Raw genomic sequence first — 13,305 nt, 5'->3', positions numbered from 1 at the left:
AACCTGTAGTCTCTTCACATTGCATAATGTGATTTTGGTCATGAAAAATGAATATTAATAAAAATAAATCAAGCCACAATGTCTCCCTTTCTTATAGATTTTTATTCAAAAATATTAATTTCTCTGCTGTTGAAGGACTCAGCCTACTTCTTTTTTTACAGATAATTTCTCCAGCCTTTGAAAAAATTCTCTCACAAAAACCCACGATATGAAAATGCGTTGACAAAACTTTTATACTGTGTGATTGTGTGATTTGTTCCCGAACCGACCAATCAATGAAACCCTGATTCGGCAGAGCACTCCACCTGATGAAACACTTAGACGCTTCATTTAGCCGCTGTCACGCGGACGTGGTGTTTTGAATCACGCTTCGGATCAGTGTTTCGAATCATCTTTGCTTCGGGATCTCGCAAAGCTTCGGAACGTCTGTTTCGCGCCAGCCATCCTTACATCTAGATCCTCACTCCTCGTCTGCCTCCTCACTCCTCGTCTGCCTCGTTACACTCATAGAGGAGGGGTGAAATACGTGCTCTCAAGTCTGACAATTCTCACTTCGCAGTGGATCAAACACCTACGACAGACCTGGGAAATTTACGGCCCGTGGGTCGTATCAGGCCCTCCACATGGTTTAATGTGGCCTGCGGCTCATTTATCGTAAAAGCATTTTTTTTTTCATTGGATATTTCCGTTAACTTGAATTGGGACCTAATGCGTCACCTCAAGTGTTTAACATGATCAGGGTTCCAGACAAGAGACGCAACACCCCCAGTTTGAGATTTATACTTGTGCAAATGGAAAATATTCTGCCTAATGTTATACTTATTTTGTGCAATTTGGCAACCATGCACTCGAGTGCGCTTTTTCTATCTCTCGCTTTCCCCTTTGAATAAACTTTGCAATCTGTAGTGTAATATTCCACTCAAGGAAAAGTGTTATACGGCTACTCGGTGTCCATTCTTGAGGCTGCTTGTGATGTGTGGGGCTACTTTGCAGGTAAACCTTCTCAGTGATTAAATTATATAATAAAAGTAGATCTCAGCATCATTGACATGCGAGCAAAAGCAAGCCAGGGATGAATAAGTATTTGTCCAGTGACAGTGAATCACTTTCATTCATCTCTATAATTCAGCATCAATATATCTGGAACTCCATCTTACTAAATCCATAATCATTTCTTTAATAAATTCTGTACTTGTTAGGTAATAAACGTTGGTGCATCGACAAGGTTACAAACAACAAAATGTTTGTAAGTGTAGTGAGACAGACTTATATCTTGTAGTATTTCCATTAATTTTTTAATTTTTGTATAACCGTGATTTTCCCTGTTATGCATAATATTAACTTTAATGCGATTTATATTATCCAGTGTGCATAAGAACAGCGCATCTGTCTGTTTTATTGCATCACGCCCCTCAGTTTTCGGTGGGTTTTTATAGCCTATCAGTGTGCATTCGTGGGGTATATTAGGGCGACTACGTGCCACCTAGATGCGTGTCATGGTCTAATAGCCTCCCCCTTTCTGGTATTTGACGCTTCTGCTCAAAAGCGTTTGTTTGTGCGAGGCTCCTATCGAGCTCCGCTGGCCAACTTCTGGCTTCATTCAGTCAGCCGTTCCATACAGCCTGTGTATTTGCAGCCGTAATTATGGCTGTAGCTTCAACACTTTTGATTAACTAATCTGCTCACCAGAAGGTGTCTGTCTGGATAGAAGCTGCAGGGCTGAACTATGCTGCTGTTTTGCTATACAGTTTTGTTTTGGTATGTTTACATAATAAACTCTGTCTCTGGCTCCAGACGTGCTGAGAGAAGTGGGATCTGTAGCTCTGTATGTGTATATCCTAAGCCACAGAGATCATCATTAGAGTTTGGAAATGGTGTTATTTTGTACTAATAGAAACCATTTTATTTCGTTATTGTTTGTGTGAAGTTGGTCTTGGCATGGTGAATTGTCATAAGCTCTCCCCTGCCCTTCACACTAACATATTATGTGTTGTATGTTAAAATTTTTGTTTTCTTTGTTTTTAATTGTATGAGTATTTGGTTAATTTTCCCTTCTGTGTTCTCAGGACCTGAAGGCCCAGTGCAGGGGGCTAGCTGTTTCCTGCTAAATGGTGGTAGTGCCCCTTTCACCTGTGGAGTGCTGTGGTTTTTATAACTGATTCACCTGTGTTTGTGTGAGTGAGAGTGTACACTTGTGGGTGAAGTGTCTTTATTAGGGAATTGCTGTCCCCGCCTAGCCTTCCTTGCTCCTGGTAAGCCTCAGCCCTCTGTGGTAGACCCCGAAGCCGCCGCCATTTGCACCATTTAGAATTTCAGCCGCCGCCAGCCAATAATTTCGTAAGCCAAATTGAGCCGCCATCTGATAAAGTTTGGCTGAGCCGGCTAGAATTATTTGCATCTAATAATAATTCTATCACATAGAGACATACACACACGAAATATATAAACAATACATGAGATCTATTTTCCCACTGGATTCATAACAGCACAGTCTTGTGCTCGTTGCTACTGATACACAGACTCATTAGTGAATTGATCGACCAATTAAAATTGCTCGCTTTATGCGTACAGAAGAAGCGTATGCATTTTTTTCTCGCACTGAGGTGAAATGGCGGAAAGAAGCAAGCAAGGTAATTTTGATCTCACTTCTCACATACTTTCCTAATTCCTTTACTTTTTTTTTTAACTTGTGCCTACCCAGACTTTTGTTAAATCTTCAGGGCACGGTTGCACAAACACCTGAATCAAAGATTGATGTTATGAACCAAATATTCTGGAACGGAGAGATTTATAGCACTGAACGTGATATTACTGCAGTAACAAACCACCGTTTCCACATTGCTAATTCACGACGCATGCTTCAGTGTACATTGAAGTGAAATGTGCAAAACTTTGTCCAAAATAATACTGATAACAGTGTGTGTTTATATTAAGGCGAGACACGGCAGGCAAAAACATCGTTTTTTTTTTTACTGGTCAATTTTGAGATTTTTGGATATTTGTCTTCAATAACGTCTTCTTTCAGACTTGTGGTGAAAAAAAGTCCGAAATACACATTTAGGTCTTTATTTTACTACACTTCGTCTGTTTGCGTCTGTAGATTTCTCATAAATTCAACAAAAGTTTGATGATAAAGATGTGAGAGGAAGTGCGAAACGCCTGCGACTAGAATTATTAGCAGAGGCACAAGAAGATGCAGAAGCTCATTCTTCAAGTTCTCTCCTTGACCAAGAGATAGATGCTTTTCTGGCAGTGAGAACAAGAGACCAAGGAGCATTGGACTTTTGGCGAACCCATAGCAATACTTTCCCCACACTGTCTGCTATGGCCCGGGGCTACCTCTCCATTTCACCAGGTAGTGTGCCGGTGGAATGCATGTTTAGTTCCACTGGCCTACTGCTCAATGGCAAACGATCATCACTTGCTCCTTCAAGGTGTAATATGATAAGCTTCATCCATGATAATGCCAAGTTATTCTATACAACTTAGCCTACATACATTTAGCCTAAACACATCACATTGTAGGCTATTTGAAAATGTTTAGTAGCATACAGACTACAAATTAAATATGTACATACGTTGTGAAAGTAAAATCTGGTGTTTTCTTTATTACATTGTATTGCATTTTGTAGAAATATAGTGTAAGCCATGCATTGCTTGGAAATATTGAGATCTAGTAAATCAGTATAACATAGACATCTGTAGACATGAAGTGGCAGCTTCAGCCATTTGCAGCTATGAAAAGTTTGGCGGCTGCAGCAGCCATTTAGGTTTTGGCTGAGCCGGCTAGCCAGCCAATAACTTCATCAGCCAGCCATTATTCTCAAAACAAATGGCTTCGGGCTCTACTCTGTGGTCAGCTAGTGTTTATGTTGTTTTATGAGTGTGTGAAACCTATTACAAACCACGCAGCTGATTGTGGTGCTCATAATTTTAATACACTTTTTAAATGATGGAATGAGAGTGCAGTACCCATTCTGACACATCTGTTAAAATAAATACAATATTTTTGTACCTTGGTATTCACGTCTCTCACCCTCTTGTTTTGAAACAATGAACCTGTGAGCCCTTTCCTATTTGTGATTCGGGTTAGTATTTCCCTGTTAATTACAGGGTGGCGTAGTCCGCTCATTTATTGGTTTTCCATGGCGGCATCAGCAGCATTCTACCCCCTCGGCTGGTGCCGCCGCACTATCTATCCTCCAACCTGTCCCCCCGCCCCGATACATAAGTATTTCCACCTTATTTTTATTTTGAGAAGAAAAACTCCTGGACATACTAACCAATGTGATCAGCAACTTTGGACTGGACAGCTCCCGTAACGAAGCACTTAAGTTCAACTTTATAACACGCGATCTAGGTGCTGGTTTGGGAAACAGATGTAAATCCATTGTAAAATAACAATGATTGTTAAAGCTTAAGTTACAATGTTATTGTAAATTCCTCCAGTGTGTATGGCTTATGATCCTCAGTTGCTGATGCTGAGAATTGCATCAAATTTCAGGTATTTTTCTTCATCTTCCATGTCCAGAAATGACATCAGGAACATCAATACCTGCTGCCTCAGCACAACTGGTGGCTCTTTCATAGATGGTCTTTAATTCCTCCACAGTCTTCAGCTCTAACTAAGTCAAATGTCTATGCAGCCCCCAAATCCAAGTGAAACATGGATTGGAAGCCATTGTTGTTTCAAGGAAGACAGGAATTGGTATTTCCAATCAGTGCAGGAATTCAAAGTTGATTGTATGCAGCAGTATCTTGGTTTTTCTAGCAGAGGCAGCAGGTGGGTCTTGTTGTATTAGTTTGGTCAGGATTTCACAACTGCTGGCAGGGTCTTCTTTAAGGTTTTCAAGGCCTTCCCCCTTAATGCCCACCGAATGTATCTCCAATGAACGTTGATCTGGAAACACTTTCTGCATTCTGCATTTGAGGAACTAGCTATCAAAATATAAAGCATTTCCACCAAAGCAAGCTAGCCAAAATAATTTATTTTTTACTTTGCTTATTGCATGAGCACTACATTTAGGCAGTGTGCCTGGCAAAGGACAAACAACATTGTTGTTGGATTCAAAACTGAAATCTTTTGTAGTGATATTAGCAGCCCCATCATATACTTGGCCACTCTGTGGTCATTCTCATTGAGAACTCTTCTGTTGAGAAGTCAATGAAGTGCTCATTTATTACCATTTGATGCACAAATCTTACAGCAAATGATGCTTGCTCTGTATGGGAGATGTCAGTGGTTTCATTGAGTAAAACTCATCAAATCTTGGATTTCTTTGTAAATGTACAAATCATGGACATATATGATGTCATTACCATGGAAGACTATTCATTTTTATGCCAGGAACAATTAAACCATGATTGTACAGTTTAATTACATCAATTGAATGAAACCACAGGTATCCAAGTCGTTTTCTTTCTTATTCTCTGCCAGCCAGCATTCCTCATCTAAAACAGGTTAAACTGGATAAAATGAGAGACAGTTTTCAGTACAATAAGTACAGCTGAGTTATTGGAAATGTATTTAAAGAAGCCAAACTTTTTATAAATGCTTAGCTACACAACAAACTAATAACAATAGGGCCTAACTCCATTGAAGCAAGATCTTTTCATAAATATAAAACAATCAGATACACCATTATGTAAATAAAAGAATTGCAAACATAGTGGTAAACCGTAGGATTTAAAAAAATATTCAGTAACAAATGATGCGGAGGGTCTGTGTGAAACTGCAAACAATTATTCTTCAAAACAGTTAATTTAAATGAATCATCTGAAAAAAACGATTTACTAAAATGAATTGGACTTCACAATGCATCATATGAGAGAGATTGGATGGTTCAGGAGATATATATATATATTAATCATCCAAACAAACCACTTGGCTCAAATTAATCAGACTTTGATTCATATAAATCATCAGTTCCCCGTCTGTTACTCACTTCGATGTTGTGTTTTCCCTTTGATCTGATTTTACCTTATTAATTCAAATTTAAGATTGTAATGTTGTGATTCAAATCAGAGCTGTTTGGTTTTGTTCATGGCTTCAAAACTACTTTTAAAGCTCAATACAAAGTGCAATACTGACCCTATCAATATTTCTATTTAACTTGCTCCAACAGAAGAAAATAAGAGGATATTGATGCAAAACAGATACTGTACACTACATTTCTGCCACTAGAGTCTGTTCACTGATAAATTGTACAACTGATAAGCTAAAGGACTGGCAGTTGACCAATAGATTATAAACTTCTCCAATGCAAAGAATGTAAAGACATACTTTAAACTAAAGCCTTATCTGACCAACTACAAAACTGGTAACAAAGATAAGATAATCAACAGCATTTGAAGTCAACCTGAGTTTAGCTCACTGGAATTGAGTTTCTCTCATCTAACAGGTTTGGCAATGAGGTTATAATAATCTTAAAGCACAGAAACATGAGATTTCACGAGAAAATGTGAATCATTTCTGTGAGTATCACTGTCTCTCTACTCTTACTGAAATCTTCCTGGCAAAATTGCTCTCAAAATGCAGAACTGGACTTGCATCACTTACTTAAGCAGGACGTTGGAGAACTAAAGGGTTGCTCCGCAATTATCCAAGGAGACATGGATGGAGTGGACAACGAAATCTTTAGGAAGCTCCTGGCCTCCAAGAAAAGAACATCCCTGCTATTAGAATCATTCTATCTTAATTCAACCAAGAACTGTCAATCCTACATCAGAGACAGAGGGTTTCTGACAGTTCCTCTCAGTAAGGAGAAAGATTTCCCTATTGCTTATTCCATGGTGATCCATGAGAAGATTGAGATGTTTGAAAGGCTACTGAGAGCCATTTACACTCCTCAGAATGTGTACTGTGTTCATGTGGACCAGAAGTCTCCTGAGATATTTAAAGAAACAGTTAGGGCCATTGTGTCTTGCCTACCTAACGTGTTTGTGGCCAGCAAACTGGAAAGTGTGGTCTACGCCTCCTGGTCTCGAGTTCAAGCGGACATCAACTGCATGCAGGATCTGCTCAAGTCACCTGTCCAGTGGAGATATCTGCTCAACACCTGCGGCTCTGATTTCCCCATTAAAACCAATGCAGAAATGGTGTGGTCTTTAAAACATCTGAATGGGAAGAACAGTATGGAGTCTGAGGCCACAAATGTTAACAAAAAAAGGCGCTGGCAGTATCATTGCAATGTTTCACACTTTGTGATTGAAACCGATGTTAAAAAGTCGCCTCCACCAATAAAGTCACCCATGTTTTCAGGAAATGCTTGCTTTGTAGTTTCAAGAGAATTTGTGGATCACGTCTTCAAAAGCAAAGAGATTCAGGATTTCATGGAATGGGAGAAAGACACGTACAGTCCAGATGAGCACATGTGGGCTACATTACAGAGGATGCCATCAGTGCCGGGATCAAACCCTCCCAACATTAAGTACGATCAATCGGACATGAATGCAATTGCTCGTCTGGTAAAATGGAGCTACCTTGAAGGGGATCTAACAAATGGGGCTCCATACCCACCATGCAATGGGGAACACAGACGGGCAGTATGTGTGTATGGAGCTGGGGACTTGAAATGGATTGTGAGGCAACACCATCTCTTAGCAAACAAGTTTGACCCAGAAGTAGATGACATAGCAATCCAATGCATAGAGGCTTTTTTAAAGTACAAAGCTATTTATGGTCAGTCATTACTAACTGTTCAAAAATCAAATATTATTTTATGATGCTGTTACATTATAATGTCTGAATATTTCTATAAATATTGTAAAGCAAGAATCAATTTATTAAATATAATATAAATGTATTGTATGCAAACATTTACAATAAATGTTTATAATATAGTTTTATATGGACATATTATTGATAGGATGATGAAAAATCATTTGTGTGGAATATAAACAATAATAAACAACCATTTCATGTAACAATTTAATATTTAATGTAAGGAACTAACAAAATTAAAGTATAATGGCTCAAAATGTTTACTAGCAAATGAAATCTCTCAAAACATTATCAAATATCAAAATCCTTAATTCATCTCAGTATCAATTGTGTGTAAACATTCAGATTAAGTCTGGCTACACTATGGAAATCATCATTTCAGGCTGCTAGTGTGATCAGTGACTAAACTTACCTATTGTTCTCGCATGTACAGAAATGTCCAAAAACAGTTGTCAGGTTTTAGTATTAGACCAGAATAATAAAATCACTGAAAATTAACATGCAGGTAAACTTTGGGTCATGAAGTAACAAATCCTGAAGCAAGGAAACAAGTAACAGGAGGAAAATACACAACTGATTTGTTATATAATGACTGTATAACTTTTTCCCCAGAATACATCTTAATATGGAGCAAACATAGAAACTGAGTCATGAATAAATACAATTTTTGATAAAGTCTCTTCCTTTTCAAACCGCTGCAAACTAATTCATCCAAACAAAACTGTCCAGAATGTTAAAATTCCACTTTTTTCTATAGCAGGTTTACAGCTTATAAAGGTAAATAAACAGAAGTACTACAAAACATGTCTTATGGTGCCCTCTACTGGAGTTTTGTTTAAAAAGATTAAAGCCTATATGACTTAGAAGAGAATTTTGAGAATATTGTGCACAGTAGAGGCAGGACAATCTCATTTGGGAAACTTCCCTCTGGCGATTTCTACACTAAACTTTATTCTCTCTCTTAACCTAAACATCGTCAATCTTCTGATATGATCATTTGTGTGTTTAACTGCAATATTTGTTTTATTATATTATGTTATAAATATACAGTATTTGTGTGTGTGTGTTTTAGCCCAGGCTGGTTGAGTCTCATGAAACTAAGCTTGAACCATGTTATCACTAACATACGTATTTCTATGTAAAAATCATTATGAAATTCTAAACTTGAACACAATAGACACACAGTACAGTACAACATTACTTATGGTACGATCGTATTGATGGCATTTAAAATATATTGTGGCAATTGTGACAGTATTTTGAAGCTGTAGTACCAGTATACCGTGCAACCCTACCAATGGGTTACCTTCTAGACACGACCTTGCTTGACATTAGCGACAGCCCAACAGAGAAAGTGTTCTTGGGTTCAAACAGGGATCTCGAAACATGTTTTTTAAGTTTCAAACTACATTTAACTTGACATAAAAACATTTTAGATGTGACCAAAGCGAGAAGCTCACAACAACAACAACCTTTCTTTTCTGCTGTATTTCAGTGGAACGAAGACAACTTCTGATGTTTTCTTTATCCTATTAATTATTTACTTATTTTACTTGTGGTAAAACCTACAAAGAAAATCTACTGCAGACATAGATCATATATATGTGTGATTCAAATGCATACCATCACATCTGTGCTGGATTGCTTGTATACACTGCACACTGCAACAAATAATTTGCTTAATTAGTATTTTGGTCTTGTCATCCAGTAAAAGTATCTCAATATTCTTAAAGCAAGATATATTTACTTTACAATGAAAATGGCGTAAGATATTAAGTCTTGTTTTTAGAGAAATCTGACATAATTTAGTTTATGCTTAAAACAAGAAAACATCTGACTCTGGTCCCACCCTGATAGTAAAACAAAGCATGATTGAAGATAGAACGTGCTACGATTGGTCCGAGTAATGTGGCCATTATCTGATTGGCTTGAGTAGACGATGGGTGGAGTCCATCTATTTGTATATTTGTGTGTACATCTTAACGCTAGATTTGTTTCAAAAACGACAAATGCGGTAATGATCCACAAATGCACAGGAAGTGATCCACAAATAAATGTGCGTGATTCACAAACGAATTCTGGACAGTGTTTGTGAGTTGAAAACTATATTTGTAAATATTTGCAAATTTCATTTTATTTATTTGTGAATTCACTTTATTTTTGCGAAACCCCTAACATATTTATAAATCTCATTCTTTTTATTTGTGAATTAGTTTCATTTTTGCGAAACTCCTTACATTTATTTGTGGATGTGTTTCAATTGATTTGTGAACCAACTTTTTTTTTTTGTAAATCTCTTTCCATTTGTAATATTGATATGAAACCAAAATAACCTCATAGAGGAGGGGTGAAATACGTGCTCTCAAGTCTGACAATTTTCACTTCGCAGTGGATCAAACACCTACCTACGAGATCAAAGGCAGATATCGCGGGATTCACGTTCATAAGCGCATGCTGATAAACTGGATATGATTTAAATGCTCTTGCTTTATAATGAAAATAAATATGAAGAAAAAGAAATTCAATGTACCTGTTATTTAATTTCACCAATAAGACGCATCTTTCCATCCATTTTTAATAAAGGCATGTATTTTAGATATTTCAGAAATATGATAGATAGGCCTACATAATAAAACACATGATCCAAAACAGCGATCGAACTGTCAGAGTTTTGGGAATATTCACATATAATCTATGTACATAAAACGTGATATTAGATATTTAAAAAAATCTAATACAAATTTAGAAGAGAACGAAACATCACGTTTGTTTAATACAATGAGCATTAAGCTGTGATTAAGCTCGTTTCCCATCGTGCTTGAGGTTTGCGCAGCTGGAAAAACCTAACTGCGTGCGCCTCGCACTCACGATACTTTTTTGGCATACGTGCAAGTCGACCAGATTTCTATCCAGCATGCACCTGCCGCTAATCACCGGTGATCGGTTCTGTGCAGAACTTGGTCATCATCTCAACTGACCCAGGCTGTGTCTCATTTGGAAGGCTGCGTCTTCCGGAGGTCGCATTTCTCTGCCGCATTCCCTGCCGCGAGTAGGACACTTCGAATGCGATCTTGGAGGATGCATGAGGTGAATTTGGAGGATGCACGAGGTGTCCTCATATCCCACAATTCTTTGCTTCAACGGAAATGTCTAAAAATATTATGCCAATTTGCCCATAAATATGATGTTCAAACGTAAGTTATGTTACTTCCCAAATTGAAGTACGTCAGTAGATGCATGGGATAGGCTAATATGTATAATTATTTTTAATATATAAATAAAATAATGTATAGACTAAAAGTACACCTGTAAAATCTATTTTCTTTTCTCTTTACATCATTATAACTCTCCTAAAATGTACCTCATACACTCCCTTACAAAGGGACGTTGTTCCCTTGTTACCCAAAGCGCTTGTTAAAAAGTGACATGCTGTCATAGCAACCATGTTACGTTCCGTTCCCATTTGTCCTAAGGCCGTCTCGTTTGAATGAGGCTTGTTTAAAAGAGGACACTCAGTATACTGCAGCCTTCAAAGGACGCGTCCTACCTAGCACGCAGCCTTCCAAATGAAACACAGCCATATGTCAAATGTTGTTCATTTGGAATACCAATTAAATGTTGTTTTTCCACATTCCTGTTTTACAATTATAATGCATCTGACTCGATATATTATTCAAACAATTCAAGTTCTGCTTTAAACTGAATAAAATGAACTTACAGTATTGTCAGTGCTAACGGTGTCTATGTGCTCAAACTTATCTGATCTATTTATTTTCCACAGCATTCTCAGAAAAGTCTGAAATAGCTTACTTATATATATATATATATATATATACACAGTGCATCCGGAAGGTATTCACAGAGCTTCACTTTTTCGGTTCTGTGCAGAACTTGGTCATCTAATAACCACACCTCTGGTGAGAGATGATAATTATGCACTTTCACAGTGCTCAGCCCTCTGTGTTTGATTTGCCTTCTTGCAGTTATTGCCTCACTTCCGTGGTATATGAACCTAGGGCTAAAGCATAGCTCACTGGAATTGAGTTTCTCTCATCTAACAGGTTTGGCAATGAGGTTATAATAATCTTACAGCACAGAAACATGAGATTTCACGAGAAAATGAGATTCTCCATCATTTCTGTGAGTATCACTGTCTCTCTCCTCTTACTGAAATCTTCCTGGCAAAATTGCTCTCAAAATGCAGAACTGGACTTGCATCACTTACTTAAGCAGGACGTTGGAGAACTAAAGGGTTGCTCCGCAATTATCCAAGGAGACATGGATGGAGTGGACAACGAAATCTTAAGGAAGCTCCTGGCCTCCAAGAAAAGAACCTCCCTGCTATTAGAATCATTCTATCTTAATTCAACCAAGAACTGTCAATCCTACATCAGAGACAGAGGGTTTCTGACAGTTCCTCTCAGTAAGGAGGAGAAAGATTTCCCTATTGCTTATTCCATGGTGATCCATGAGAAGATTGAGATGTTTGAAAGGCTACTGAGAGCCATTTACACTCCTCAGAATGTGTACTGCGTTCATGTGGACCAGAAGTCTCCTGAGATATTTAAAGAAACAGTTAGGGCCATTGTGTCTTGCCTACCTAACGTGTTTGTGGCCAGCAAACTGGAAAGTGTGGTCTACGCCTCCTGGTCTCGAAGTTCAAGCGGACATCAACTGCATGCAGGATCTGCTCAAGTCACCTGTCCAGTGGAGATATCTGCTCAACACCTGCGGCTCTGATTTCCCCATTAAAACCAATGCAGAAATGGTGTGGTCTTTAAAACATCTGAATGGGAAGAACAGTATGGAGTCTGAGGCCACAAATGTTAACAAAAAAAAGCGCTGGCAGTATCATCACAATGTTTCACACTTTGTGATTGAAACCGATGTTAAAAAGTCGCCTCCACCAATAAAGTCACCCATGTTTTCAGGAAATGCTTACTTTGTAGTTTCAAGAGAATTTGTGGATCACGTCTTCAAAAGCAAAGAGATTCAGGATTTCATGGAATGGGAGAAAGACACGTACAGTCCAGATGAGCACATGTGGGCTACATTACAGAGGATGCCATCAGTGCCGGGATCAAACCCTCCCAACATTAAGTACGATCAATCGGACATGAATGCAATTGCTCGTCTGGTAAAATGGAGCTACCTTGAAGGGGATCTAAAAAATGGGGCTCCATACCCACCATGCAATGGGGAACACAGACGGGCAGTATGTGTGTATGGAGCTGGGGACTTGAAATGGATTGTGAGGCAACACCATCTCTTAGCAAACAAGTTTGACCCAGAAGTAGATGACATAGCAATCAAATGCATAGAGGCTTTTTTAAAGTACAAAGCTATTTATGGTCAGTCATTACTAACTGTTCAAAAATCAAATATTATTTTATGATGCTGTTACATTATAATGTCTGAATATTTCTATAAATATTGTAAAGCAAGAATCAATTTATTAAATATAATATAAATGTATTGTATGCGAACATATAAATGTTTATAATATAGTTTTTATATGGACATATTATTGATAGGATGATGAAAAATCATTTGTGTGGAATAAAAACAATAATAAACAACCA

At 37.9% G+C, this 13,305-nt stretch overlaps 1 protein-coding gene and 1 pseudogene across 1 annotated transcript; both read left to right on the top strand.

Moving 5' to 3' along the window:
• Nucleotides 1-6,471: 6,471 nt before the first annotated feature.
• Nucleotides 6,472-7,807, top strand: LOC127637900 (beta-1,3-galactosyl-O-glycosyl-glycoprotein beta-1,6-N-acetylglucosaminyltransferase 3-like; the record flags this gene model as incomplete). Its single annotated transcript, XM_052119141.1, has 1 exon — nucleotides 6,472-7,807. A coding segment is annotated over one exon (1,254 nt), but the record flags the coding sequence as incomplete, so codon positions are not given.
• Nucleotides 7,808-11,734: 3,927 nt separating this feature from the next.
• On the top strand, nucleotides 11,735-13,272 carry LOC127637898 (beta-1,3-galactosyl-O-glycosyl-glycoprotein beta-1,6-N-acetylglucosaminyltransferase 3-like; annotated as a pseudogene).
• The last annotated feature ends 33 nt before the right edge of the window (nucleotides 13,273-13,305 follow it).

Source organism: Xyrauchen texanus, chromosome 46, assembly GCF_025860055.1.
Source record: "Xyrauchen texanus isolate HMW12.3.18 chromosome 46, RBS_HiC_50CHRs, whole genome shotgun sequence".
Classification (NCBI taxonomy): domain Eukaryota; kingdom Metazoa; phylum Chordata; class Actinopteri; order Cypriniformes; family Catostomidae; genus Xyrauchen; species Xyrauchen texanus.
Note: the sequence above shows the minus strand (reverse complement) of the source record. Positions and strands in the feature narration are given on the sequence as shown.